General features: G+C 42.1%; 2 protein-coding genes across 2 annotated transcripts in view; both read left to right on the plus strand.

Moving 5' to 3' along the window:
* Positions 1–10556, plus strand: part of LOC117945020 (ultraviolet-B receptor UVR8-like) — a 300294-nt gene extending 289738 nt beyond the window's left edge. Inside the window, exons 8-11 of the mRNA XM_034872256.1 lie at positions 1715–1752; positions 6692–6812; positions 9907–10019; positions 10503–10556. Of these exons, the coding sequence (XP_034728147.1) occupies positions 1715–1752; positions 6692–6812; positions 9907–10019; positions 10503–10556 (326 nt within the window). The remainder of the gene's footprint in view (positions 1–1714; positions 1753–6691; positions 6813–9906; positions 10020–10502) is intronic.
* Positions 10557–12242: 1686 nt separating this feature from the next.
* LOC117945022 lies at positions 12243–21079 on the plus strand. The gene is made up of 4 exons (XM_034872257.1): positions 12243–12435; positions 15034–15146; positions 17537–17968; positions 18676–21079. Exons 1-4 carry the CDS (start codon positions 12243–12245, stop codon positions 18814–18816), a joined length of 879 nt encoding a protein of 292 aa, XP_034728148.1. The 3' UTR covers positions 18817–21079.
* The last annotated feature ends 6653 nt before the right edge of the window (positions 21080–27732 follow it).

Genomic DNA, 27732 nt, shown 5'->3' on the forward strand with positions numbered 1-27732 from the left:
TTAAGTTGGTAACGTATGGAGGGGTGAGGGGGGTCTATGTATTGAATAAGGTCATGGCAACATGAAAAAACTGTCAGGTTTCCTTGACAACAGTGCAGACGTTAGTGACGAGACCAGTGTTGGCACCAGAATTGTTTACATTCAATTTAGTTTAAATAAGGGAAATTAAATAAATGTACAATCTGAAATACTATTCACTTATAAATCCTAAACTCTTGATTAAACTTGGTGTGTTTGACCTTTAACAGAAGGCTTTCAGGCAGACCTCAGTGGACATGCAAGCTCTTTTAAAACAGGCGGAACACAGAGGTGCTATGGCAGGGTTGGGGTCCTTTTCAGCCTGTGAATTAAGTTCTGAGGCACAAAGGGCAGCTATTCACCAGGCAGTGATGTACTTCACACTAGCCTTCATGTCCTCACTGGCAGGCAGAGCGACAGAGAGAGAGAGAGAGAGAGAGAGAGAGAGAGAGAAAAAGTTGTGTGGAAGTATAAAACAGAGACATTGCTCAGTAGTGGTATGGACTAATAAACGTTTCAGAGTAGAAAGTAGTAATTAAGTTGATCGATGTGACCACAGGTATTCCTACAAATGCTCCCATTGTTTTGTATTTTCAAACGGGGGAAAAAAGTAACATTCAGTAACAGATAATGGCTCTTCTTCAGATCATATGATACACATCATTTAGAAAAAACTATTAGTCAACAGGTGTTGAGGTACACACATTTCAAAGCATTTACAAAAACATGTACTATTCAGAACCTTTTCTGTGGTACAGAATACAGCAAAGTATTCATTACCATAAAAACTACACATCTGAGGTACTATCTCCGAGCAATTAGAACAATTTCACAAAAATCCTCATTCATCTGCATTTGGGAACTCTTTTTTTTTTTTTTTTTGACCACATTTTTTAATGTATTTATTTCCAGATTAAAAAACAGCATGGAAACTCCTGCAGAAACCTGTTGATATTGTGTCTTCTTTGCAGCGTTGATGCTGAGTTTGTCACACTTTAAAAAAATCTATTGCCACTTGGCCACCTTTAATAAGTCCAAAAGGTCCATACATGACTTTGCTAAACATCTAAGAGGTTGTACCCACGCACGCTTACAAACATACAGTACGCACTTTTCACCGTACAGTTTTACTTAATCTAACATATTGTAAGTGGAGCCTTACGCTCCCATCCCGCATTCCTTCCCCTGGGGAGCCCAGTGCTGTGTGAGTGATTCAGTTAGTGCTACTACATTAGAGCTGTCCATCCATCCGGTCTGCTTTTCCAAACACATCCATCCCAGTCCTAGTTAAAACACTGGGGGATCTCCTCCTCTACACCTCCACCCCCCCAAAGTCTTTTATGATGCCCATAAAATGGAAGAGTGCAGCTTTACTTGAACTAATAATATCTGAGCTTACAGGGCCGTGATTGATGATCTTTAAAGCCAGCCCGATCGGTCTCATCTTTCTTCAGATTTTTATCACTGACTTGTTTGCAGTCATGTGCAATCACAGGCACCGGGAGAGGTAACAAGTGCTTGATGTATGATGCTTGAGCCACTTTTGTCAGCTGCGCATTTCCCTTCTCTCCCTCTGCTTTTGTTTTTTTTCTTTTTCTTTTCTATTTTAACCTCAGGCTTCTATTTGTTGCCTCTCTTGAATTGTTTGACTGTTGGTTTTACTGTGTTCTCTCTGTCCTTCTCCCTCTTTTTTCAGATGGTGGGAATGTCTTCTCCTGGGGGATGGGGCAAGAGGTGAGACAAACATTTTTCCACTTTTAGCCCTGCCAGAAGAGGCAGACTTAGAACAACACTGGACTGCAGGCTTTTCTATATCACACAAGTGTTTGCTCTCTTTCACATACACACTCAAATGGCTTCCATTCTCAAGAAATGTTGAGAAGATATGTTTTTTTGTTCCAGAGTGGAGATTTCTGGGGGGAGGCCTCCTTTTGAGCACTTAATATCCTTGATGGTGTGCCAAGAACGCACGTCTTTTTAAATTCTATAAATCACCTTTATGGGATCTGCTGTTTGTCCATTGTAACTCCTCTGCTTCACATGGACAGAGCAGGAAATCCTCTACTGTCTTTAATGTATGTGCATAACAAGAAGAAAGAGAGAGAGAGACAGAGAGAGAGAGAGAGTGTGTGTGTGTGTGTGTGTGTGTGTGTGTGTGTGTGTGTGTGTGTGTGTGTGTGTGTGTGTGTGTGTGTGTGTGTGTGTGTGTGTGTGTGTGTGTGTGTGTGTGTGTGTGTGTGTGTGTGTGTGTGTGTGTGTGAGCTCTGTCCTGTCTTTCCTCCTCTGTAGATAAAGAATCCCACCTGTCACCGAGGATTGTTCTGGCCTTTCATTTTAGACGTTCTTTAAAGAGCCGCATCATTACACAGCCCTCAGACAGAGCCCAGAGAGTGTAAAACCTAGGCCCAGCTCAATCCCTCTCCCCCCCTCTCCCCCCTCTCTCTCTCTCTGATTCTTTTTCCCGGCTTTGGTGTTTATCTGCGAGGTCGTTTTGAAAACCACGGCCAAAATGTGATCACTTTTACAACGTGACAGTGAGGATGACGCTTTGCCAGGACAGTGAAACAAACAAGTAGGTGAAGGTCAGAGAGAAAGGGGGGGGCAATGAAAATGTTAGACATCAGATGTTATGAGCTTTGTCGTGGCCTTGGCTTCCACACTTCGCTCTTACAGGCTGGCTTGTAGTCTAACTAGACTCGTTGGATTTTCATAGGCGCTCTCGCATCGATATAACTCTATGTTAGTCTCTGCAAGGGCACCGTCTCTTTCTCTCTCTCCCCTCATCATGTTCTTTCTTTCTCTTCCTCCATCGCTCCTATCTCCCTGCCCTCTCTCTCTCCTCTGTCTTGAAGCCGTTCTGATGATTGATTGTTTCTCTGTGCAGTCTGACAGGATGTAGCACACTCTCGGCCCCAGGGGCCCTGAGCAGACTGCACCACCTGATTAAGACTCCTCCTGTAATCAGCCGCACAGTGCCACACCGAAACTACTCCAGTCAACACGTAAAAAATAAGAAAGGTTCCACCCCCTGAAAGATAACACTTTGTTTGTCGCTGGAGAAGAAGTAAGATGAGGGGCCATCTTGAACTAACCCTAACCCTTTTTTTCACTGAACTGATACCTTTCTCTAGGGCTTAAAGGCTTGTATGTATCAGTAGAAGCAGAAAAAGTAGAAAAGCAAAAGGTCTTAAACCTAATAAAGTTTTCCGCTGCCTTACCAAGGTAAACCCAGGCAGTTCTAACCCTATTACGGCTGGTAATAGAGTAGCAGATAGAAATCTCATTGTTTTCCTCCTATTGAGACTAAAAGACGGACGGCCTGCGCGGTATCACATGATGGAGGTGGGAAGGAATTTGAATGGTATCAGAGTGTGCCACAGACAGAATCAATATGGTAATACCATAACAGGGGTATTAAATAAGTGTCAAAGGATGCACAAGGAAAAAAAGTAGTATGTCGGACCTTTTTGTGCAGTGAACAATTTCTTTTATGTTTACTCCAAACATAAAACAATGTCAAATGTTCATATCTAAATAGGTATCACTACCATTATGGGCTATTGAATTAACCAGTAAGCCAGTTTAACTGATGCCATCATCCCAATTGCATTTGAGTCATGTCTCGATTCCTAATGTCAGTTGTGTGATAACAGGGTCAACTGACTGCTAAAGTTGTGTCAGGGAGTTCAACCAACCACAGACCTGAATTGAACATAACATCCATTAGACTTCTAATGCGAGCTCTAAGCTGCCTAAATAATGAGGTAGACAACAAGGAAAGGAAACGTCCCTCTTATACAATGCAGGCAGTACAGAGAAGAGCTACAGATTACATTATATCTGCATTACCAATGAAGTGTAAAACAAAACAAAAAAAACTCATCCTGGAATAGAAAAAATTGAGGAACGGCAGTAAAATGGAGAATGTAGTGTCTGACTGTTTTTCAACAAACGAGTGACCCAAACATATGTAACTGAAACAACAAATAATAGTACAACATAAAACCGAACATGCATGCCTGATATAGAACTAAAGCACCAACACCTCCATATTTTTGTCCAATGTTGTTGCTTTTCACACTTGCACGAAATGCATTGTTATAAACTTCGTAGTGATATTGTCTTCAGTGTGTTTATGAATGTCTGGGGTATGGCTTCAGATCAGTGTGGCTATTCAGTCTGTCGATTGCAATCCTGTCTGTAATGTAATAATGGGGAGGGGGGGACTCATCAGGCATGGTAAATAATAAGTGAGCTGGCCAGTTGGTGCTGGAAACCCCCGGGCCTGGTTCCAACACAGTTCAGGCCTCATTGAACTGGGCCTGTTCCAAATTGATGCTAATATGGTCTAGGCTGCTACAGTAGAGTAAAACGAGTGTTATTGATACCACAGATCTACAGTTCTTCCTCTTTGTGAAAGAAGAGAACATGAACTTGAGAATGAGGAAATTAAAAAAACATGTTTTTGCCTATGTGTAAGAGCATGTGCATGATTGCATTTGTTTGTGATCTCGAGTGTATGTGTGCGTAGTGTAAGCATTTTCTTTCCTGTTGGTGTGTTGGGTATTTTGCCGTGCTCACATTTATATCTGTCTATGCTTTCCCTTTCCCTTCCTGCTGATGCCATCAGTACACCAGTTGTGACTGATGACAGTCGTTGCCACAGTCTGATGCTCTGCTGCTTAATGTCCTTTTTGTTTATTAATTACCTGCAGGACATATATGCTGAGAGACACCTATTGATTCTACTGCTGCATTAATTGATTTTGTGCTTCACTAATCATATTGTTGCTGCTAGATCATTACTAGGCCTCTGTGCTCTTGTTGTGTTGGAGGATTGTGTGTTGATATACTGTGCTGTTCTTAGTTTTGTGAGTGAAGTGTTGAGTACAGTTTGTCATTGTAAACGCAATATCTTTCTATTTGTATTATGTGATAGCACATTGAGAAAAAGACAAAAGGGAAAAGTCACAAGTAAGTCCTGACAATCAAGGTCTAAACTTTAAGTTTCAAGTCCTCAAGTAGTCATAATGCATTCTTTATCAAAATGTTTGTCTTTTCCAAATGTAAACACCACAACAATAATAAGTAGTATATATTCAATAAATTGGTTTGAAAGTATGTGCCACTGAAGTCAGGAATTCATTACCAAATTGTGACAACATTAGCTTTATTTTGAAATAAACTAAAATCCGGAAACATGGAGAAAAAGTTCTCCAGGATTACATTGTAGAAAAAGAGCAGCAGAACTCTGACAACTAAGAAAAGTCGAGAGTGTCCTCTGATATAAAACACTACTCTTCTCATCATTGAAACAAACAGATTCCAGTGTTTGTGTACACATATCTGACTGCCAGAGGTTCCCTAGTGAGTCTGACCGGGGGTTACAGTGTAACCAAAGCGTCTGTCTCCTGCTCACCACCCAGATCAGCCGGTTCAGCTTGACTGGGCCCAGTTGTCTTGTTTTCATACTGACAACTGTCTGGAAAAGGTCTGTCTGGGGTTCAAGTACATTAAAGTCATCCGCTTCCCTCCCTCTGAGCACCAACACAGATGGCTCCAGATGCAGCTGGCACAGCATGGAGCAGCACCTGACAGTGCTCATTCACTAAGACACACATACACAAATACACACATACAAGTATAAACACATGCAGACACACAAACACGTGCACAAACTCCGTTATGGACACATCTGCTCACTTACTGTACCTAAATGAAAGTCAAATTGCACACACACACTGGTGAAAGCAGATACACTCACACTTATAAACACATAACACACACACACACTCACAGCAGGAACATATGCTGCCACGCATCTACAAATCCTCACAGTAGCGCACATACGAATAAGCAATTAAAGACCCCGATTACTGCGTGGCGCACACACACACTCAAATGTAAACCCACACATATTGTGCTCACTTTCAAACATATGCCAGGGCATGCCGGTGTGCACATGAGCACAGTGCAGAAAGCCCTTCATCTCTGCAGAAGCAAACAGGAAAGAGAGGAGCAGGACAGCTGAGAGAAGTCAAATTGAGCAGCCTCGCCATTTTTAACAGGGAAAGAGATCTAAATTGAGGACAACGCTTTCTATTGTACTGTGCAAGATGCTATGGTTATTAAGCCTTTGTTTCAGAATAGAGTTTTTAAATAGACCAGCTCTGCGATGAGGGATTGCATTGCCAGGCAGTTGTTCATGGTGGCAAATGAAACATGAAACAGTAGATTTTGGGCCCGTGAAACAAATATGCTTTTTTTTTTTTTTTGTTAAACAGTATTACCTCCTGAACGACAGCCATTTGAGCCAAGATGAATTGCCAGTTATTGGTGTCATATATAACCTTACACACCAGACATTATAACGGAGCTTTTCAGAGCTACACTTACATTATGATACTACGCATGTGGTGTACAAGTCCTTTTAGACAAATTTAACTTCCATGTTTACATTCAGGAATGGCAGGGCAGCATGAACTTGGATGAAATGATAGATCTGAGTCACTTGCCAAAGCCACACAAAACGGAAAACATTTTTCTTTCCCCAAAATTGAAATACCACCAAGCCATGTGTTAGTTAACTGTGACACCTATGAGCAATGAAATCATCGAGATTAAACTTTTATTTAATCCTGTGACTGACAGTGTATCATTGTTTTGCTTGCAGGGACAGCTTGGACTTGGAGAGGATGGGATTCATATCTCCACTCCTTGTCTTCTCAGCTATTCTCAGCTTGCTGAGGTCACACAAATACAAGCAGGGGACACCTACAGTGCAGCCATCACAGGTGAGCCTAGTCTTGCTTTGCCAGACCATCCTTCACAGAGCTGCGGAGGAGGGTCTGGCTAGTCCACACAGCATTCTGGGTTTGGAGAAAAACATGCTGTCGTCTATTGGCGTTTCTTTAAACCAGTCACAATCGTCACGGGCGGCGCTAAGCGCTGGACAGACTTGTTTTGATGGAACATGCATACGTTCAAAGGTTGTTTTAGAAGCGCAACAGAAAACTCAGATTGGACAGATAGTCTAGATAGCTGTCTGGATTTACCCTGCAGAGATCTGAGGAGCAGTTAACCATAGTCCGCAGAAATCCACCGGAGTTTAAAACTCCATCACAAAGAAAGAGGAAGTTTAACGGACATATGGACAAAAAGAGGGCATCTCATCATTTCCAGCGGCACCGGACTAATCCTGGAAGTGGAACGTTGTAGATCTAGACTACAGGTGAGCCAAACCTGCTGTGGGGGCCCATATATAGGTTAAAAATCATTTTAGTCTAAAACTGTTACAGTTGAATAAAACAGCTTAACTCAAATTTCCTTTGCAGATATCGCTCATTGTGATCTTTTTAAAATAAGTCCTGCAAAAGTCCTTGTATTCACTGTACATAATACAATAACAACTTAATAACTTGAAAACCCTATTTTCCCAGCAGTATCCCTCACTGTGGCTTTCAGCCATGCACATTTTTCATCTAGATCATTTCATTGAGTTTTAATTAACACTACAAGGATTCAGTGTCCTCAAATGGCATCACTCGGAGCACAAATTCAACCTCATTAGTTCTCAATATCTCTTAAACCAAGCAACATTGTGCAGGATGGCACCCGGTTTAAATGTTATATGATAGATGACGTACATAATGAATTGATTTTTTTGTTTAGGCAGCTATCCCCTAAACTACCCTGCTAAGATCTCAGACTATCCCTGTAGCTACTTTGTTATTAATAAGACTGAAAGATAAGGAGGCCCACCATCCCTCTACAACAACTTGTTTTGCAGTCTTTCCTGTAATTTATGAAAAGTCAAACTCAGAGCTCCTTGCTGACTAAATTTAAAAACACTATCCGATTGTCCCCTTTTTACCTTTTTCTCTCTTTATCCTCTAACATGTAGGATTTTCAGCAATCTCATTCATCACCCCCCTGCTCCATAGAGAATCACTGAACTGCCACAAAACTACTTCTAATACATTTACACCACTACAAAGTGTCAGGCAACTACTTCTCCTTCAATTGCTGCTTGCCTTCTGCCAGACAGCTGGAATTAAAGAATCAGCCACTTAAAGAGAAAAGGCATTGCACTTGTTTTAAGAACAGGGCACATTTACAGCCTCCTGCTGTACTGCAATATTCCGTTAAAAGAATTGCCTATTGTTGAACAGAGACGTCTGCTGGCTCTGTGTGTGTGGTTTTGCTGGAAATGCCACCAGTTCATTAAATGAACTGCAGTCAACATGTTAAGTCTATTCCCATTTGAATACTTTGCGCATTGAAGACTAGTCGGAGGCACTATCTGCCGGTGTTACAGTTATGTTTTTTAGGTGATCTATAAAATGTTATTATTTAAAACAAGCACTTTATGGATTGCTTACGAGGCATGCTTAGCACATGATTGATCTGACCTTTCACAGACAGTCGTTCTTTGGGAAAGCATCAGCCTTAACCTTTTTAGGCTGGATTACCCTGCCAGCATCTCTGTTTGTGTGTGCTTGTCAGTGTGTGTGTGTGTGTGTGTGTGTGTGTGTGTGTGTGTGTATGTGTGTGTGTACTTGTTGTAAAACGTCATCTAGCAATGCTTGTCTAGAATGCTTTATAAGGTTTCGGTCGCTGAAATGAAAATTATACATTACTGATGGATAGGGTATCAGCTTGTGTGTGTGTTTGTGTGTGTGAATGTGTGTGTGTTTGTGTGTGTGTGTGTGTGTGTGTGTGTGTGTGTGTGTGTGTGCCACGTGCCATGGCTTGATGCAGAATAGAGATTGATGGAGGCTTGCCGTGAGGAGGATACTCAGTTATCTCCTTGTAATTAAAATCCACCTCATAAAGATTATTGACTCCCCCACCACACAAACCAGCATGCTCCCTTGCTTGGCAGGGTCTGCAAAGCGCTTCTTAAAAAATGAAAAATAGCATATTAAGCAGCACATATTTCCCATTTATGCGGAACATTTAGATGTGGTTAAGTTATCGTAATGTGCAATAAAACCTGGATGTGAAATTTGTAATCCACTTTGGAAAATTGCTTACTATATTGCTTTAACATCCCCTGAAAGAGCTTTTGAGATGTGTGTGTGCCAGGTTTATTGTATGCCATAATTTAAAAGTCCTCATTGCAGGCAGTAAATATAAATTTATTAGTGGCAGGTTTAAATAGGCAGACTGAGGTAGCATGAGTGAGTGGATGCTTGAGTGTTTGCTGTGTGTGTGTGTGTGTGTGTGTGTGTGTGTGTGTGTGTGTGTGTGTGTGTGCGTGTGTGTGTGTGTGTGTGTGTGTGTGTGTGTGCGCATGTGTGTGTATCTTTGATAAGTGCCAGATGAGAATGTGCTCCCTTTGCTCTGCACGCCACAAAGACAGGTGAGTGGTTGTCGGTGTGCTGTACATCAACTCCCTATTCCAAACTAAACCAAACTGACAAGGATGTACATGTTAGTTCCTTTTGACAGTTCCTAATTGGGGGTCAGTGTTTCTTTTTGAATTTGGAGGAAATCCGACTTGTTAGATTCGGCATCGAGCTGATCTGTGGTAGAATGTGGCCTGGTTTCATCCTGGCCACTGATGCAAGTGGTTCTGCCACTGAACAGGCAGAACCACTTCTGGCACTTAGCTTTGTTTTTCCAGAATATAAAACAGCTACAACAAAATGTGTGTCAACAGTCCAATGGGAATACGATCCGGAACCTACAATCCCCATCTGGCAATACGTGAAGAGTACACCATCACATCCTCGTATGGCTCAAATTTACTTCCCCTAGTTGAGATAAAGGTTTTGACACAAAATACGTTAAATAAATGTACTTATTATGTTTATGATAAGTTGACATTGTATGTATTTCTGGTGTATCTGTCTGAATATTTGGCCCTTTTGTTCATGTCTCTAGCAGGTGGAGAGCTGCTTCTCTGGGGCCAGATCCCCTGTGTGTCCCGGGTCAGTGATCATTCAGGTCTCAAAAAGCTCTGGACCCCACAGCCTGTTCCACTGGCAGGCAGAAAGGTGTATATGAGAAAGACTGACTAATTGTTTTCTCAAGTAGATGAAAGCCCATGATGTTTTGGGTGCATACGTTTTAGCTGGATATGCATACATTCTTAAAGGGTCCACATTGAATCACATATGATTGAAAGCTGATTCTGCAGTGCTTTCTGTGTATTTAAAGTTCAAACTATGTAGCACTTCTGAACACGGCCCAATCAATGATGTCACAGCACAATATCACAGCTGATGTTGTAGCCAGAAGATAAAATTGAGCCTTAAAACGTCTTGCAGACAGGAAAGCAGTGAATTGTTAATAGTAATGGTAACCTCATCTTCCACAACAAAACAAAGACAGATTTTATTCATTCTCTAATTAAATCCCAAAAATTCCAAAAATCCTGTTGCAGGGCAATTTCGCGGAAAATTGTCAGGTGATACCACATATGGGCTTTGAAATCTTGCACCGCTTTGAAGTCTAAAAACTATTTTCATTTTATGCAGGTGTGTGATATGGCCTGTGGTACCTGGCATATGATGATCACCACAAGTGAGTAATCTCATTATCATCATCATCATCACCATCTATCCTGAACATAAATGTTCATATCTCTATGGCTAATTGTTTTTAGGGCAATGAGAGTGCTTCACCTAAAGGCAAAACAGTCAAATTCAGATTTTGCATCCTATTACTCGCCCTTTTCCCTCCACACTCCCTTCTCTTCCCGCCTCCTAAAAGCCCCTCCTTACTCACTTTCTCACTCATCAAACCATAATTCACTTCAGAGGGAAGCATCATTAATGCACAGTAGGACACAGCAGCTTGATGTGTGCTAATTATATTGTGTGTTTTACACGCTGGATGACTTTTGCTTAGTCAGTGATGAGCTCAGTCTCTGGTAATTGTTTTTTGGTTGAGATGAGTTTATAAAAGCCTGTGTGTGTGTATGTGTGTGTGTGTGTGTGTTTGCGCGCGTGTGCGTTTGTGCGTGTGTGTGTGTGTGTGTATATCTGGGCATGCATCGTATATGTGTGTTTGTCCCTGCATATGTGTGAACTTTTGAATGGTGAGAGCATGCAGAGTCTTACATTTATGTGTTGCTTATGCATGTGTAGTCTTGCATTAAAGCTGTGTGTATACAACACACTACATACACTGTTTTTATAAGTAGCCAGGAAGACAAGATTATTCCACCGCTGCACACATCACACGCCTCTGTGAACTTAATAATGATTACCAAAATCTCAAGATCATTCTGACACTTTAAACCTCTATGCAACTCAATTCCACACAAAACTTTGACATGCACCGTCAACCATGGCACTGCACTTCATGACTTGCTTGTATTCTCTACAACCCATGTGATCTTTTACAGTACATCACTCAGTGCTGTTGCTAGAAATGCTGCTTAGCCTTTGGCTAATCACGCTGATTGGAGGTGTCCTTTGGCTCACCTGGGGGCTTCCAATCCTATTAGGCCAACCGTCCTGAGCCTAGCACAACCAGCAGCCGCTCGTGTTTGATCACTGGTGCTTAGAGCCCACACTTGTCCTCTTACTGTATGTTGGTATTAAGGCATGGAGGAGAGGAGAGGCAGGGTGGGGTTAGGTGGTGGGGGTAAGGGGGGGGGGGTTAAAGTGTGATCTCCTTAACTCTCTAGGGGGGCAGAGGGGAGTTTGGAGCCTCACCTCCCTCACTGACACTCCTCCGCTCCCCCACCTGGAGCTGTTCTTTAAACTTCTGATGTCAGTTGAAAGGCGGAACATTGAAGATGTTTCAAAGCAAAAGGCAATAAAAATGGAGGGAATGGAAGAATGAAAGATTGAGAGAGTGGGACTAAAATGAGATTGAGGGTGTATGTCGTCTTTTTACTTTTTAAAGAATATCTTTGAGGGTGTGGGTTGTTTAGAGGATCTCTAAAAATCTAGGGAAGCACAACAGGTCTGTCATCTCTTTGGAAGTCAATACACCAGATCCCATCAGGCCTGTCACCTCTTTCACCCTTTTCCTATCTTTACCACCCACTCCCCCCTATCACTTCCTTCTCACAACCTTCCTTCTCAGGAGTGAAGCATAACATTCTGGGCCCTCTAGAAAGGCATTCTCTATGGGCTCTATTCATTCTAGCATCTTTCTTGGCCATCCTCACAAGAGGGCCCTGGGTACTCAGTCTCCTTTCCACGTCCAGTCCAACACCCCTTTTCCTTCTGGCTGCTATTCTTCCTCCCTGCACACCTTTCGTTATGTCGCTCTTGTGGCTCTCCTTCTTCCTCCCCTTTTGCACCCTCCTTCTTCTCCCCCAGGCCAAGAGCGCCCAAGAAGAGCCATGTGTTTCTAAAGTGGACTGGATGGGAAATCGAAGCAGGGCTTCTGTGTTTATCAAGCCACAGCTCCGTCACCTTGCTCCTACTCCCGTCTGGAGGTCCCGGCAAATTGGTGACAGCAGCAACAACCCTGCAGCACACATGCCTCCTTTTTCCCATGTGCACAACCCCGCGCACGCACACACACACATTCTCACACACACACACACACACACACACACACACACACAGCATATCACCTAAGCCTGTTTAGTTTTATTGCTGGTGTCAGGTGAGGAGGTGGAGGTGGGAGTGCTGTCTAATGTTCACCTCTCACACACACACACATACACACACACACACACAATCATTTCCACCCCTGCCGACACCTTGGCTAACAAGACCTGTGAACCACAGTGACAGAACTCCGAAAGTTGTCAGAGTCCCAGTCATTTAATGCCAAGACCCGGCCCCAGCTCTAACCCAACAGGGTTTCTGTATGCACACCAGACTACACAGTGATATACTGAACACGAGTCGAATACTACTGCTTCTCCGGGTTCATATTGTTTAAGTCAAACCTTTACTGCAGTCATTTACTGTAATTCTCTCTATAAAATACTGCATTACTTGCATTTGAGTAATGTTTGAGTAATCTGAGATGGAAGTGGAGACGAAGTGTGTGTCTGATGGTACATGGTTCAATTTAACTTCACCCTCATTATGTTGATCGGCACCCTTACACATTACTTTTTTCATCCATAAATGTTTGACTGTACGTTATTAGTCTTGTCTGTCTACTTGCCTGTGCAACAGTACAGTTAAGTGTCTGTAAACGTGCTGCATCTACAAGCAAGTTTTATCTGAGGCAGCTGGAGTCATTACAAGTAGTTTGCATGGACCACTGCCCCTTTTGCTGCATGTGTACAGGATGCTCTAGTTTGTTTTGCTGGGATCACATAAGTGGAGGAAAAAGGAGAGTTGACTCGGGTTAAAGCCCTGCATGGCCCTGCTACCTTGGAAATGAACTGCACAAACAACGCCTGGCCATTGTGCCTAAGCGCTTACAATGATGCCATTTAAGAGAGTATTGATTCACCCAGTGCAGGGTCAATCATTGGATCAATGGTGAGTGGGTTGGTCAGCTGGAAGGTTGGTTGACTGCATGAATGAATGAATGGATTGTTGGGAAAAGGATGGTTGTATACATGGATGTATCCAGAATACAAAAGGAGGAGACAGAAGTCCGTCCCAACATAAACTGGTGTGTGTCTGAAGATTTCAGTTATTAGCGCTCTTTTTTCGTAAGATTGTGTCCAGTGTCTTGTATAGCTCTCAGACATCGCCATCATTCAGCACACACTGAGAATTACTGTAAGTTAATGTTGATGATCTCAAAGAAACATCTCTTTAAGTGAAGTCATTTAATTCAACAACAGACAAACTGTAGTTGTTGTTGTAATTGTTACTGAGGCGGGCATACAGCATTTAGTTACATCCAGAATGTACGGAAGACGGAAGTCTACTACTACCTAATGTAGTTACACCTAATGGTTTTTATAAATATGGCCAAGCTTAAATTGACTTTTATCAAGGAGTACACTGTAAATGTGTTTGTCTATATATATATATATATATATATATAAATATATATAGTGTGTGGCATAAAAGAGTGAGTAAAGTGCATATATAAATTATAAACAAAAAAGAAATAAAAAAGAGTCATTGTCATTAGCATGTTCACAGATTCTTGTGATGTGTTCACACCAGGGTTGATTGACCTAGTTACCCAGCCCCTAGCCACATAATATGGAGAAATGTAACACAATGCAACACAAGGGAGAGGTGTAGCCTTCTTTATTATGCTTACATGTGAGAAACATGTGTGTGAATACACACACACATACACACACACACACAGAGCAGTGATCGTCAGGGGCTCACAGAGGTCATGCCTCGTGACAAAGTGAAAAAGGGAGAGAGAGCTTATTTAGAATTCTGTAAGAGATGTCAATTGTGCCCTCTGCATATTTCTATGGAACATTTGTAAATAGATCCTTTGTAAATAGCTTCTCTCTTGCCAATCACTCTGTCTGCTCTCTGCACAGCAGCATTAAAAATTGATCCTTAGCCGCACCAGGGTGAAATGCTAACATTGCTGCCAAATGACTGATTAAAAAGAAAAACCTTTAATCTTTGCTTAAAAGTGTCTACTGCCTTGGCATGCCTTTCCCCTGTGCTCCTCTATCTTCCAAGGCAGTGAAGGGAAGGAGGGGCTCGCCGTGGGGGAAACGGGGTCACGCTTCATGTAGAGTCAGCGCTGTACAGTGATATAGCTCTAGAGGTGAGGGATAAGAGCCGATCTGGGAAACGACATGCATTGCTCTTTTCTGAATTTAACCTTAAGCCAAAGGTTAAAAATGCATCTGAACATTACACAAGCGGGGGTTGGATGTGTTGGCAGTCCTTCTAATGGCTAGCAGAAAACTAGCAGCTTTTTATTCAACTTAACCATGCAAGTAAAGAACAATCAGCAGATAGTTTGAGAAGCCTTCAGCTTACTCAGTTGCTCAGCAATAGAAATCAAGACACTCTCTCTCTACATGATGTGTATGTAGTGACATGGCAACTGAAGTAAGTAATGAGATAAAGAAGGTCGAGCAAAAGATTGGATTAAAGGAGACTAAAAAAGTGTTTATTGGAGGTGCTGAGATGTGTGCTTGTGTTTCAGCGAGCAGAGAGGAGAAGAGTGAATGTGCTCACTCCAAAACTGAAGCTGGCTTCAGAGACCTTGTCAGCAATCCCCTGCCGAAGGAGCACACCGAGAAAGAAAACACAGTGCAAGTAAGAAAAACATACCTCCTCGTTCTTGCGCTACAGCCCATTTATTGACTTACTTGCATACTGTATAGCTCAATATGTAACTAACTTGCTAACTCAACAGCTCCCTAACTCTTGCAGTGAGTCGCTCCTGATTGATATCTTCTTCTTCCACGCTCCCTGTCTGCCTTGTTGACATCCTTGTTCTCATGCATTCATTGTTTGCTTCTCAAATCTTCTTTCTTTCAATGTTTCAGGTTCCTTCTACATGCTGTAAATCAACATATCGGTAATGGATGATACAACATAACAAAGTTGCGCTTGAGTAAACAGCACAGCCCTTAAAGCATTAGGTGGCAAATATATTTACTCATCTATGTGAATATCAGTGAGGACCTCTAAACTGTCACCTAGAGCAACACACACACACACACACACACACACACACACACAAACACACACACACACAAGCTCCCGCCCCTACCCATCTCTCTGTCATTCAGGTGTTTACTGTCATTCATACTGAGGGTTTTTGTATAATCCTCTCACCACACCTGAGTGCTCCCCACTCAGTGTCAGTGGATTTATCCCCCCCGACCCCCTCCACTCTCTCTCTATTTCTCTCTCACTTCTTCCCCTCTCCTCCAGTGCACAGCCTTTTTCATTTTTCATTACATCCATTCTTTTACACACGTTGTCATTTCTTATGTAAATAACCATAGATAAAAAGACAGTAACAGACATTTTTAGATTTACACACACCGCTCGGCGCGTATGTTTTCAGTCATCCCCTCTCATCAGCCAGTTTGTTTGTAGAAGTGTCTTTCCCTGCAGCCATAAATTAGGGGTTGTGATTTAACTCATTGAGACAACAGAGAAATACAACGAAACATGAATAAAACAAATGATGTGGAGAAGGTGAGGGAGAGAGAGAGACAAGAGGAGCGTGAACTGAAGGCAAAAATGGGCCAGGATGTATTTCTGCTCTACTTTCACTTAGGGAAGGCTTCATTAAGAAGTATTTTTTCCAGAGCGTGGTGGAATGTGTGTGCACATGCGTGTGCATGTGGATGCACAGGAGTGTGCATGTACTAAATGTTCACAGGTTAATGCGGGAGATTGTGTTGATGCACATGCACATGCAGGCATACATTTGTGCATGCCCATAAAATGATTTGTGCGTTCAGTGAGAGAGGTCTCTTAAATTATTTATTCTCAGAACTCTCTAATTGGTATCAAGTTTTTAAATGGGGTCAAATGTTGCGGTGCAGTTTTATGCAGCTTTTCTCTTGCCTTAAGTCTGTATCATTACATCTGGTTCTCTGCTGTCAGACCAGACAAATGTGCTGAAGCAGAGGAGGGAATGTAGTTTTATTTCTGTGTTAGTCCATCTACTAATGTCTATTACATAGAAACATTCTAGGAGGGATCTGGTAAGTTGTAAACATCAAACAGAGGTACACACACACACACACACACACACACACATACACACAGCCTAAGGCAGCGCATAGAGCTGGTATTAGATATAAGCCCCCTAATAAAGCCAATTAGAATTACACTTTCCTCCAATGAAGGCAACTTTACCAGGGCGTATTTCTCACCTCCACACATCCACATGCAAGCATGCAACATGCATACACACATATATGCGTTCCAGCTGTTATACCATTAGAGACTGAAGTGGATTTCTTGTTGCATTGCCAAATGCAATTTCCTTATTTTAGACTTTGGATACAGTAAGTCCAGTTTGATCAATTATTCATGAAAATGTCCTTAATTTACTCAAGAGCAAAAGTAAATTATTACATTACTCGTTGTATTTCTTTTGTCTCTCAGCAAAGCTGTGTCAATGATCCCATTTAAACATCTCCTGTATTTGTATGTGAAAGTAAAGAAGGAAACAACGTGTCCTAACATACTGTCATTTGTATACATCCTTTGTAGAGATTTACTGACCATCAACAATTAGCTCACCGTAGCCCCTGTGACTGCACACAGCAGAGGTCCCGTCCTCACAGTCGAGCCGTGGTGTTCCCATACTCTCAAACTCTAAACCTAATTCAATATATAAATTGGAAATCTTTTACAGTTACCAGAAGGCACAGTTCTTGCAGTAATGCATACATTATTGCCCAATACCAAGTAGATTGCTCCGTGTGCCCAGAAAATTAAATTTGAGTTTAGCTTTCTTGGCAAAGTTGAGGTTCTCATGTTCTTATTTGAAGTGAATCATTTAGGAGTTCAGAAATTAGCACATGGTCGCGGTTTATTACAAATTATATCCTTTGATGTGGCTAAATACCTAATTTTAAATGTTTCTGTTGTCCTATCCATTAACTTTGACTGTACATTTGAGCTACCTGTGTCACTTTAGGAACAACCTAAATAGATATTCTCTTTCACCCTGACAGGACTCCAGGCAGGTCCAACACAAGCTGCTTCGTGGTCTGGAGAGACCAGAGGGTTCTGAGGAGCACAAGAAGGATGAAGAAAGTGAGAGTGCAGAGGAAGGAGAAAGACTAAAGAAAGAGAAGGGAGATGGAGCAGTACACGATTCAGCATTGGCCATTGCCAGGTCTGCAACTGGGATGGACAGACGAGGAAATGGCCATGCATCAATCAAATACAACCAAGGGGATGAGAGGGAAATTTGCAGGACAGCAGCATCATTGGAGCTAAGGAAAGAACCATGCAGAAGCAGAGGAACCAGAGATGTTGTATTCACCACTGTGCACCTGTTACCCAGGTCAGAAGGAGAGCAATGCAGGCCCACTGCCAGCAGCTTACCCCGGCTACTGACAGGACATCAAGCTCATAGCAAGGTTTTAGATGAGGTTTGGATGGTGAGTGTAACAGTATGTGATTTTCCCAAAGACCAAATTTAAATGATCCAGCTTGTCGCTAGTGTGTTTCACGTATGTCTTCAAAAGACCACAAACATCTGGCTTTTCACACATTTAATCTTATTTATTTTTCTTTATCTTATTTGTCTCTTTAAGTACAATCTATTGCTTTTGTTAGATAGTTAGAAAGTAGATAGTGAATGGAAACATCTGGATGACCCAGTGACGTCACTGGGCTGCTGGCCCTTAACCCTTTATTTGTTATACTATGAATTTTCCTCCTACAACATGCCTGAGAGAGTTAAGTGTTTTTTTACTTTGAGAGAAAGTATTACATCACTTTGGCTGAAATTAAAGAAGCAAGTATACATTAACTGCTTGGCAGGCTTGAGGTGTGACTTTAGTAATGGACTGCTGCAAGAACAGTGATTTAATAAACAGTAAGCAGATAACAATGAAGTTTAAAAGTTGTATTACAGAGACCGATTAAATTAAGAAAAAGGAATCGTCTTCCAAAAGAACATTGATATATTGTGTAATTATGACGATGAGTTTTTTCTCTTCATGTATTTCAACATCTAGAGATGTGTACTTTTTTATTGCAAACATTTGCTATTATAGCGTTGGGTAATTAACCCAGCAACTTGAAAGCAGATTCCAGGACTAAGTAAACAGCATATATACTTTTTTTGTCTTTGTCTCCTCAGGTGAGATCTACACATCTGACTGAATTGGTCCAGAGATCTGACAGAAGTGACAGCAGCATTTTGCAGAGTCCCAGGCTCAGACCCAAACCCACACCTCCTGGGACAGGTAGTGGTAGTCTCTTTTCACCATCCAAGAATTAGACCACAAACTGGTCTCAAGTGTCCAATTGACAATTCTTCCCCCGGTCTGAGCCCTGGGCAGCAAGCTTGGATGTCCCCCCGTTTCATCCATCTGGGACTATGAGTCGTAACTTCTCTATCTCCAACTCCTTCCTCTTCTGAAGTATTCAGGTACTGTTCTAAACACAGAAGGGCTCTATTTTCCCTTGGCATTTGCGGGAGAATGTATAAGAATTCACAGATCCTGTTCTCTCCAACAGTAGAATTTTTTTGATATTTTAATGCCACCCAGCCACCCAGATAATACACAGCTCATCCATAAAGTCATCAGCGTGAAAATAATTTTTACCCAATAGCCTTGAGAAATGAAAGGCTTTGAAGAGAACATGTGCACTCTTTTATCTACTTGATAATGCTTTGCTGTACACCACATACAACGTTAAACACTTTTAGCTCGAAAGTGACTGACAAACAGCCTCTTCTACTTTGTAAGAGCTCTCTAAAACAGACTCCAGATCAGCATTAATGGGCTCCACTTTACCTCACACTGTGATTTGGCAAATATACTCCTCTTACAAACCATCTCAGTAAACAACACTCCTGAACCTTGACCTCATCTGAAAGCATTAGACTTTGGTCTTACAGTCAAAGTCGTGTCTAGGAGCTGCAGAGACCTTGAATCAGCACATTTTAACAGGGTTAAGGTTTTTTTTACCCTATGTACTACTGCGTACTACTGAGACGCATTTCTTTTTAATATCTTACAGTATGTTGTTTATTAAAGACAAAACGCCCTCTCAGATCTTGGCCCCTTGTAAGGCATTTCACGGTGAAGTGTTTTCATGGCTGCCTCTGCAGTATGAGTCACATGTGCATGCTGCTATGGCTCTTTTGAGTGTTAGTGGAAATTGAGTTGTTGCTGAGATAATACTATATGATGAGGGTTCTCAAATAAGTAGGATTATTACAGTGTCTTTTGAGTCTGCTCTGTTTTTTTGTGAGATGTCCTCCTTGCACACTGTATACAAACTGGTTCTGTGCCACAGTGCAGATCACAACTACATGATCATTTCTATTGTCATGATAAGTGGAGCGTATGATTTTATATTTTCATTATCTACATTGCGTTCAACAAAAAGAACCTTTTTGTCAATAACTTGCCACTGTGTAACACATTGGCACACACAGTGTTCGGTTGGAGACACTTCACGTGCCAAGTGAAAGTAAAAAGATTTCTTGGTAATATTACTTTTTAATACCAAGTAGTGCAGTAATTCTTAATATTTAATCACTTCAGTCATGGATTTTAAAATTCAATTAATTATAGAACATTTTCAATAAGTGTATGTAAGTTATGAGTCATGTTTAAATTGTGAATAGATTTGCTGTTATTTTGAACACACTCGTCATTACACCTGGATTTAAAGAATGCATATGGATATCAAGACTATTTATTACCTTGGTCCCAGTGTTTAAAAGGGATAAAGGTAACTAATGTTGATATTGCAAACTTTAGCATAAGGTATTTAAAAGGGTATTGAATCTCTGCTCCAGGAAAGTGATGAGATAAAAAAACAAATGTGCGTTTGAATTGAGTCTCAGATTTGCTTTTGTGATTACCAAACCGAACACTGACTACACACAGGCATGCAATGCTAATGGCATTAAGACATTCACCCTCATCCCAGACCATTGCCTCCTACACTCCCTATGGTTTGTTTTCGTGTGTGTGAGTAAGTGTTGGTTGTGTGTATCACGTCTTTGCCCTGCAAGACTCCTGCCAATCGATTCAAGGTGAGACCTGTCGATTAAACACCCTGAGCCGTGCTCTCTACCTAACCCCAGGGCGATTCAATCTCACCCCTTACACACACATGCACACAACCGTACACAAACTCACGCATGCATACACACCCACCTCACCTGTCATCCATCGATATCTCCATCTGGACCTCTATTGATCCATTCCATCCATCCTCTTCACCACATGCAGTGCAACATCAGGGCCAAGACAACATCCGTACAGGTTTAATTTCTGACAGATTTACAATAAAGCTCAAGTTATTATTTAACTCTTCCAGACGCAGTGTGCTCTTTGATTTAGCACTCTGGGAGAGGATGAGTTACAGCTGACACGGAGAATCTGCCGCGGCTGGAATGGTAGGCACCCGGTTCATAACTCAGCAGCCGAATGTGTAGTTAGTCAATCACTTGATCTGTAATCACAAATGCTGCCAGAAATTACATGAGTGATGAGCTGTAATAAAAGCACTTACTTTTCCTGCTCTGTCTCTTAAGTGTTATTGGCAGACCCCTCTCTCCCAGGAGGCCGTGGCTGTGAAACAAAATCCCGATATAAACTGCCTCATTGGTCGCTGCCTCACGCTCTCTCTCTCTCTGGTGTACTGTATGTCTGAGTGTGTGTGTGTGTGTGCGTGCGTGTGTGCATGCTTGCGTGCATGTGTGTGTGTGTGCGTGTGTGTGCGTGTGTGTGTGTGTTTAAATGCAGAGTGCTCCCACTACAGTGTAATACAAAGCTCTTTTTGACACTCTTTTTTCCACTCTTGGATTGCCTTGCCTCAGGACAAATGATCCTCACTCCAGTAAAGACATTCATCCGCGTCTTTGTCATTTATAATCTCTAATGTCTTCAGAGGTGCAAGGAAACACAACTCACCAACAATTAAAGTTTATAAACAGACCTGGTCGTATTAATTGGCCAGTAAAACGCATCAAATAAATGTAGTTTTAAATGTTTTGCTATTCAGTAATCTGTTGCTGCTGTTAAAACTTTCCCTGCCGGACTCATCTCAGCCGAGATGTCCTGATGAGTTATGGTACATCACAGATGTGACCTTATGTACAGGTGATCAAACAATTCAGGGCCACAACACAAACCTTTCTTCGACTGTCTGGGACTCCCAGCTCCATAGCCTTTGGCAGGAGGTCATGCGTGACGGTTTTATTGATACGGACCTCTGTAATAATTACACAGGGTCTTGCATGCACTATCGATCAGGCCTATTGATAAAATCATATTTTACTGTAAAGGTCTGTTGATTTGATGCATTACAGCATAAATCTCTTCTCACAAGTAGCTGATTCGGAACTCCTACTGCTGAGTGATGGATGCTACTGCAGATAATCACACACACATATACAGACACAACTGTTTATATCCATTGTTTGAATTGGGTACTAACAGACACAGGTTAAAGAAAGACAGAGATGTAATGATATCCATATCTTTAGTCCATCCATATAAATATACGATCACATAGAGAAGACAAGTGGGATCTGCTATTCAACCCAGCTCATATCATGTGATATATAAGCGAGAGTGTTTATGGAGTCACTGCTCCATCTTATCATGATTTGTATTGTCAGCAGGGGTTGAATCTGCATGGTGGTAATAGATTCTGATGTGGTTCAAATGCCCTGTGGTGAATGGGAAATAGAGATGAATGTGATGGATCATACAGAACTTGTCCTGTATATAAACGGCCTTCAGAACTGTTGTTCTCTCACGAGAAGGGAGGGAAGGCTAGATGGTAGAACGGCTGGCTTGTAGGAAAATGTCAACGCTGGTATTAAAATGGTAAAAATCTGATCCTCAAAGCTGACCTCTGCAGTTGACGCAATGAAATTTATATGAATTCCAGAAGAGAAACATTTTATACTTTGGCTACCGCAGGTTTTCTGGTGTTAAAGAGGTTTTTGTCATATTGAAACTGAAATACGGACTAATGCAGAACTAAACAGAAAGTGTCAGGTAATTTACACTGATACCTATGGTGTCGCGCATTATCACCCTTTGATCCTCCCATGGAAAAAACATAGTATGTGTAATAAAGGAAAAGAGCAAATGTATTGCTATTGGAGGAAAGGAAAATTGGTCTTTACGGTTCAGGTTAAAAAGGAGCTTACTAGACCATGTTTCCGCTTTGGCCGGCAGTTGAAAAGCATATTTTCTTTTTGGACTTTTCTCTGGCTGGATTCTGAACCACTTGGGGGTAGTTTGCAAAGGCTGTGGTGCACCAGTGACAAGCTGGTTTTTACATTTAAGGAGCCAAGGGGACGTGGGGAACATGTCCATGTTCAAGAGACCTAGAAAAACCTAAAAGCCAGGATATAGAGTTAATCACTGTCCCAGTCAAGACACCCCCCCCCCCACCACCCCCCCCGCCCCCCAAGTGGCTGCTCCTGCAAAATACTGGCCGCAGCACAGGAATGTTGTCCTGCAGAAGACAGAGGAGGGATAATTGCCTTTAATAAGCAGTGACGTACTTTATAAGCATATTCTGAACTCCTTTAAATGCCCTGAAATTCTAATGAAAGTGACAATGTAAACAGTGTAGTTTAAAAAAAAAGAAATCTCATGCAAACCAAATGCAGCCCATTAAAAGAGAATAACATAGTATAACATAGTACAGCAACCTATATATAAGTAGCAGTGGGAGGATAATATTTTTATAGCCCATTTTGTCACATAACAGATAAAACAATTCCATATTCTTCTCAGTATTTTGCGATCAATTCAGGAACTTCCTTCTGTAGTGTATGATTGATGCAGTATGGAATCTATCCATAGCATACCGCTGACTTTGAACATACTCACTACTTTTGTACCACAGCTGTTTGAAATGCTAACATAGAGCGTGTGAAATAGCAACAATACTGAAAGTGTGTTCCCCAGAGCTGAAGGGAGGAGGCAGAGCAAGACAAAGGCAGTTTTTAATCTGAGCAGGAAGCATACAGTGGCGATTCACTGCGACATGGTGATTGATATGAGTGAGTAGTGTATTTACCGAGTCTGACGGGATAGGAGAAAGAGAATGTTTTCTTCCCATCCGTACGCTTATCTCCCTCCATAAATCACTGCCAATGGGATGCATAAATGTGCATGAGCAAACGTTGTATTGTCTGACTCAGGCAATTCCCCTTTGACCTTTACATTTGACATTGGTCACTGGTGCTAAATGCATGCCACAACCTTCCCTGACTTTGGGCTATTCATATTTAATAGCTTTGAAGTGTGATGGTTCATCACACAACATACAACATACCAAACAACATGGCATGCCATAATGTGTGTCACATTTTCTGTCTAGTAAAAGATTGCATAAATAAAGAGGAGATATGATCATTTTTGTCCTTCTAGTCTTTATAGCTCTGATTCCATTACTTCTTTTCCAGTGGCACACTATGATGGGCTTTGTCCATCCTAACCTTTGACTCCTGCCAGTGCTTTAAAGGTTCTGCACTTTGCCCTCTCCCATTTGACCTGTCTGAAGTATACCTTTATAATTGCCTCTGTCGCTATCAAATGCACATATAAGAGGGTGCAGGGGCACGGGGCAAAAGTCTGTCCAGTAACCTTTTGGCCTCTTGTTCATCCATTCTGCTCAAAGCAAGCACGTCAGGCTTCATCCCCCTACCCACAATCCCATACTGTATTAGTCTGCATGTCGGAGTTATTGATGCCGTCGTGGAAATATTTTATTGGTCAGTCATGACCTTTGACTGGGGCAATTCAAACAGTAACCCCCCTAAAGCTTCCTATCGACATTGATATATATATATATATATATATATGATCAGATGGCTAATAGTAGTATAGATTTAGAGTGGCTGAAGACCTAGTCATTTGTATGTTAACACCATGAGGTCAGCATCATTTTTTCCACTATACATGTGTAGGCTCACTTGGCAAACAAATATTGAGTTTGATCTAACCTATCCAGTGATGCACATACAAGACATATTGGAATTATGGACAATAACCCCCCAAAAAACGTATAAAAGAATAACAACAAAAAATGTGAGTCTTTAAAAGTCTTAGAAATAATAAAGTCTTTTCTCGTACCATCCTATCATCTCCCTTTATTCCACATACTGTAAGTTTCTTTATCAAAGGAAGTGTAGCTTGCATTGAAGCACCTACAATTAAGATAAGCCTAACCACAGCTAGACAATTACCTGCCAACTAACCTTTTCTGGAAGCACTTAAGAATGTAAGGACCCCTGAGGATAGATGTGCCCTGAGTAGAGCAAGCACTTCAACAGGCCAGGGAGGGAGGAAGGGAGGGAGGATGTGAGGTATGAGAATGCATGGGTAGAGAAAGGGTGACAATAAGGGAGAAAAAAGGATAGAAATAGAGAAATGGACAGTATCATGGTGAGATTACCTAATCCTCTGTCTGAGAGCAGTATTTGAAGGACCTGGTGGTGTCAGACATGCAGGGGCTTTGTGGAGGTTTACCCAGGAGAGGCGAGCTCAGCTGGGGGATCTAGTTCAACAGCAGTGTGACCAGTGCTCTGTCCCCAAGCACAAACTTCAGCCCATGGCTTTGTAAACACGGTTCAATTGATTGCAGGGAGCTGATGAGATTTCCTGCAGCCTGGGTCATTATCACATTGTGCACCAACGCTAACTCACTCGTACAAAGCCCTCTATGGATTGTCACTCTGGTTTATGTTGTCATTTTTAATGTAAGTGACAGTGTTTTCTGTCAAACATTAATATATCCGTCAGGTTGTGTATGATAAGTATGGTGGCAGGAATTTCAGTTGTGCCATGAACTTAATGATATAACTTGAAAACAGTGACTTGTATTTAATTCCATAATGCTTGGTGTAGCATTTTTAAGCACTGATCAGGGTTTTATAGTCTACCCTGCTGCGCAACAGGGTGAGTTTCAGCACTGTGTGATATCTGATCCCAAAAACCCTGCAGGGCAGCCACAGCAAATCAACAATGGATTAATGGATCTGGTTCTGCTCGTAAATCTCTGTGGGATTGGAAAGCGTTTGAGGACAGTCAGCCTGTAGTGGTGTGCTTAATGTTACAGGCAGTTTGGGTTTCCCATCGTTCAAAGCAGTGACAGGGTAGAAAGGATGTGGCAGCATCTTATGTCAGCATTAAATCAGTGAATGTCAGGAATGCTGGATTGTCAGTCTGCAATGCTGAGAGCTGTACCAACACTGATTCATTGGTACAGATTTGTTTCTAAATAACAGCAATGCTTTTCCATATCTCTCAATGTACAGTAAAAGAACTTCATGCATCACACAGAAAATAAGATGTGTTGTTCACACATGCCTTAATTCAAGGATGTCAGTACAGCCCTTCAACTTTAGAGTAGTGCGGTAAGGCCTTGCCATAGATCAGTATGGTTAACAGTTAGCTGTTTCGGCAGGTGTGTAGGGAATGGCAGTAACTGCTTCCATTACTGGAGAGAATGGCCCAACTCCCACAGCCCCCTCCAGACAGCACTGTCATTACCCATCCATTGTGAGACCTGAGAGGGAGCTGTAAGTATGGCAGACTTATGGCTTTGTTAGAGGGACTGGATGGTCTCTTCTGTCTCAGCAAAGGAGGGACGGTGGTATGGAAGGATAGCCAGATGGAGTGATAGAGATGGAGGATGAGGATGAATCGAACACTCCCTGATACCCCACCACCACCACTCCCTGGTGTGCTTGTGAGTGGAGTGCAGGCTAGAGGGCGGGGAGGGTTATTTGGTGCTATTTTTACAAGAAACGGGTTGATTTGTCTTAGACCATTACCGTCTATTACAGCTGCGAGTCTTGGGGAAAAGGTGGGAAGCGGCAGACGCTGGCATTCTGCCTAAAGAGAAATCAATGAAACAAATTAATCCTTCGCAGGCTGCGGTGACACAGTAATCCATCATTCAGGGGGCGCTTTTACACACTGAATCAGGGAGCGAGGCAGGGAGGTGGAGGGATTGGGGGTTGGTGGGTGCGTGTTGGGGTAGGGGGGAGCGAGACTGAGGCTCTGGGGGACAGGGGCAGACATCCACGCTCCGGTAACACTGGGGCAACGGTGGGTGGTGGCAGGGAATCAAGTGGCTCTGAGCCCTTCCTTTACATCCTTGAGCTGCCTGTGGACATACAGAGCAGGAGGAGGAGGAAAGGGACGTAAACACAATCAGCTGAAATGCACCATGGACATGGCCATGATTACACACATACACCTACACATATTTTCCCTGTTGCCTGTCGCTTGCTGTCTACTTAAACCCCACCAAGCTAATGGCTAATGATGATGAGAATGATAGGAGAGCTTTATTATTTATTTACACTGGGTATACAGGCAGCCAACTGGGTCATTAATGCGTGGACATACCCTGGATGTGAAAAAATGGAGGGAGAAAGAGAGACATCAGGAGACAGTAATGTACATATACTGTATATTAAAACTACAAATTATACTCTTCACCGTTTCATCAGCGCAACTTAACTATATGGTATTGCATTGTTTTGGTTTAATTGCTGATTTGTGTGCATTGTTTGCGTGATGACATATTATTCAGAAGTGTACATCATCATAGCAACAGCCCTGGGTCTAATCCCCATCCACAGATGACACGGCACAACACTCCCTGCCCTCTTGCCTAGGAAGGCAAAACACACAACCCACCATTTTACTATTCAAAGCATAGAGCCGTATACATGCACCCAGATTCGCTACCGTGTTGTACCAGTGCATGGCCAATCAGATCTCAGATCTATCCATGTGACTGAGTCATGTGATCAGCTGCCCCTGTGAGGAAACAGTCCTGTCCAGGCCAAGATCCATGTGAAGCAGCTGTACCCTCCGATGAATCACATAACATCCAACATCAAATGATATCACAATTCAACCGGGAGTAAAGAGAAAAAAAACACATTTGCACACATATCGAGATTGATGTATTTTTATTAACATCTTTGCTGTGTTGCATTGCCTTTTTGTAATATTACATCATTATGAAAGCAAGTTCAAGAGCATGATCCACACAGTGTTACAATATCAACTGGCTTTGTTGGTCTCCAGGCTCCTCTGTGGCGCTATCGTTGCTCTGCTGACGTTCATTGATGGTGACATTGATGATGTGTGTCTGTGTGTGTGTGTGTGTGTGTGGGGGGGGGGGG

The sequence above is a fragment of the Etheostoma cragini genome, chromosome 5, assembly GCF_013103735.1.
Source record: "Etheostoma cragini isolate CJK2018 chromosome 5, CSU_Ecrag_1.0, whole genome shotgun sequence".
NCBI classification, from domain to species: domain Eukaryota; kingdom Metazoa; phylum Chordata; class Actinopteri; order Perciformes; family Percidae; genus Etheostoma; species Etheostoma cragini.

What these genes read in the sequence shown, in the direction of transcription:
- LOC117945022 (XM_034872257.1), top strand. Translation starts at nt 12,243, where the DNA reads ATGTCGCTCTTGTGGCTCTCCTTCTTCCTCCCCTTTTGCACCCTCCTT. An exon ending in CTGGAGGTCCCGGCAAATTG is followed by an intron (nt 12,436 to 15,033) that starts GTGACAGCAGCA and finishes CTTGTGTTTCAG; the next exon opens with CGAGCAGAGAGGAGAAGAGT. An exon ending in TTTTAGATGAGGTTTGGATG is followed by an intron (nt 17,969 to 18,675) that starts GTGAGTGTAACA and finishes TTGTCTCCTCAG; the next exon opens with GTGAGATCTACACATCTGAC.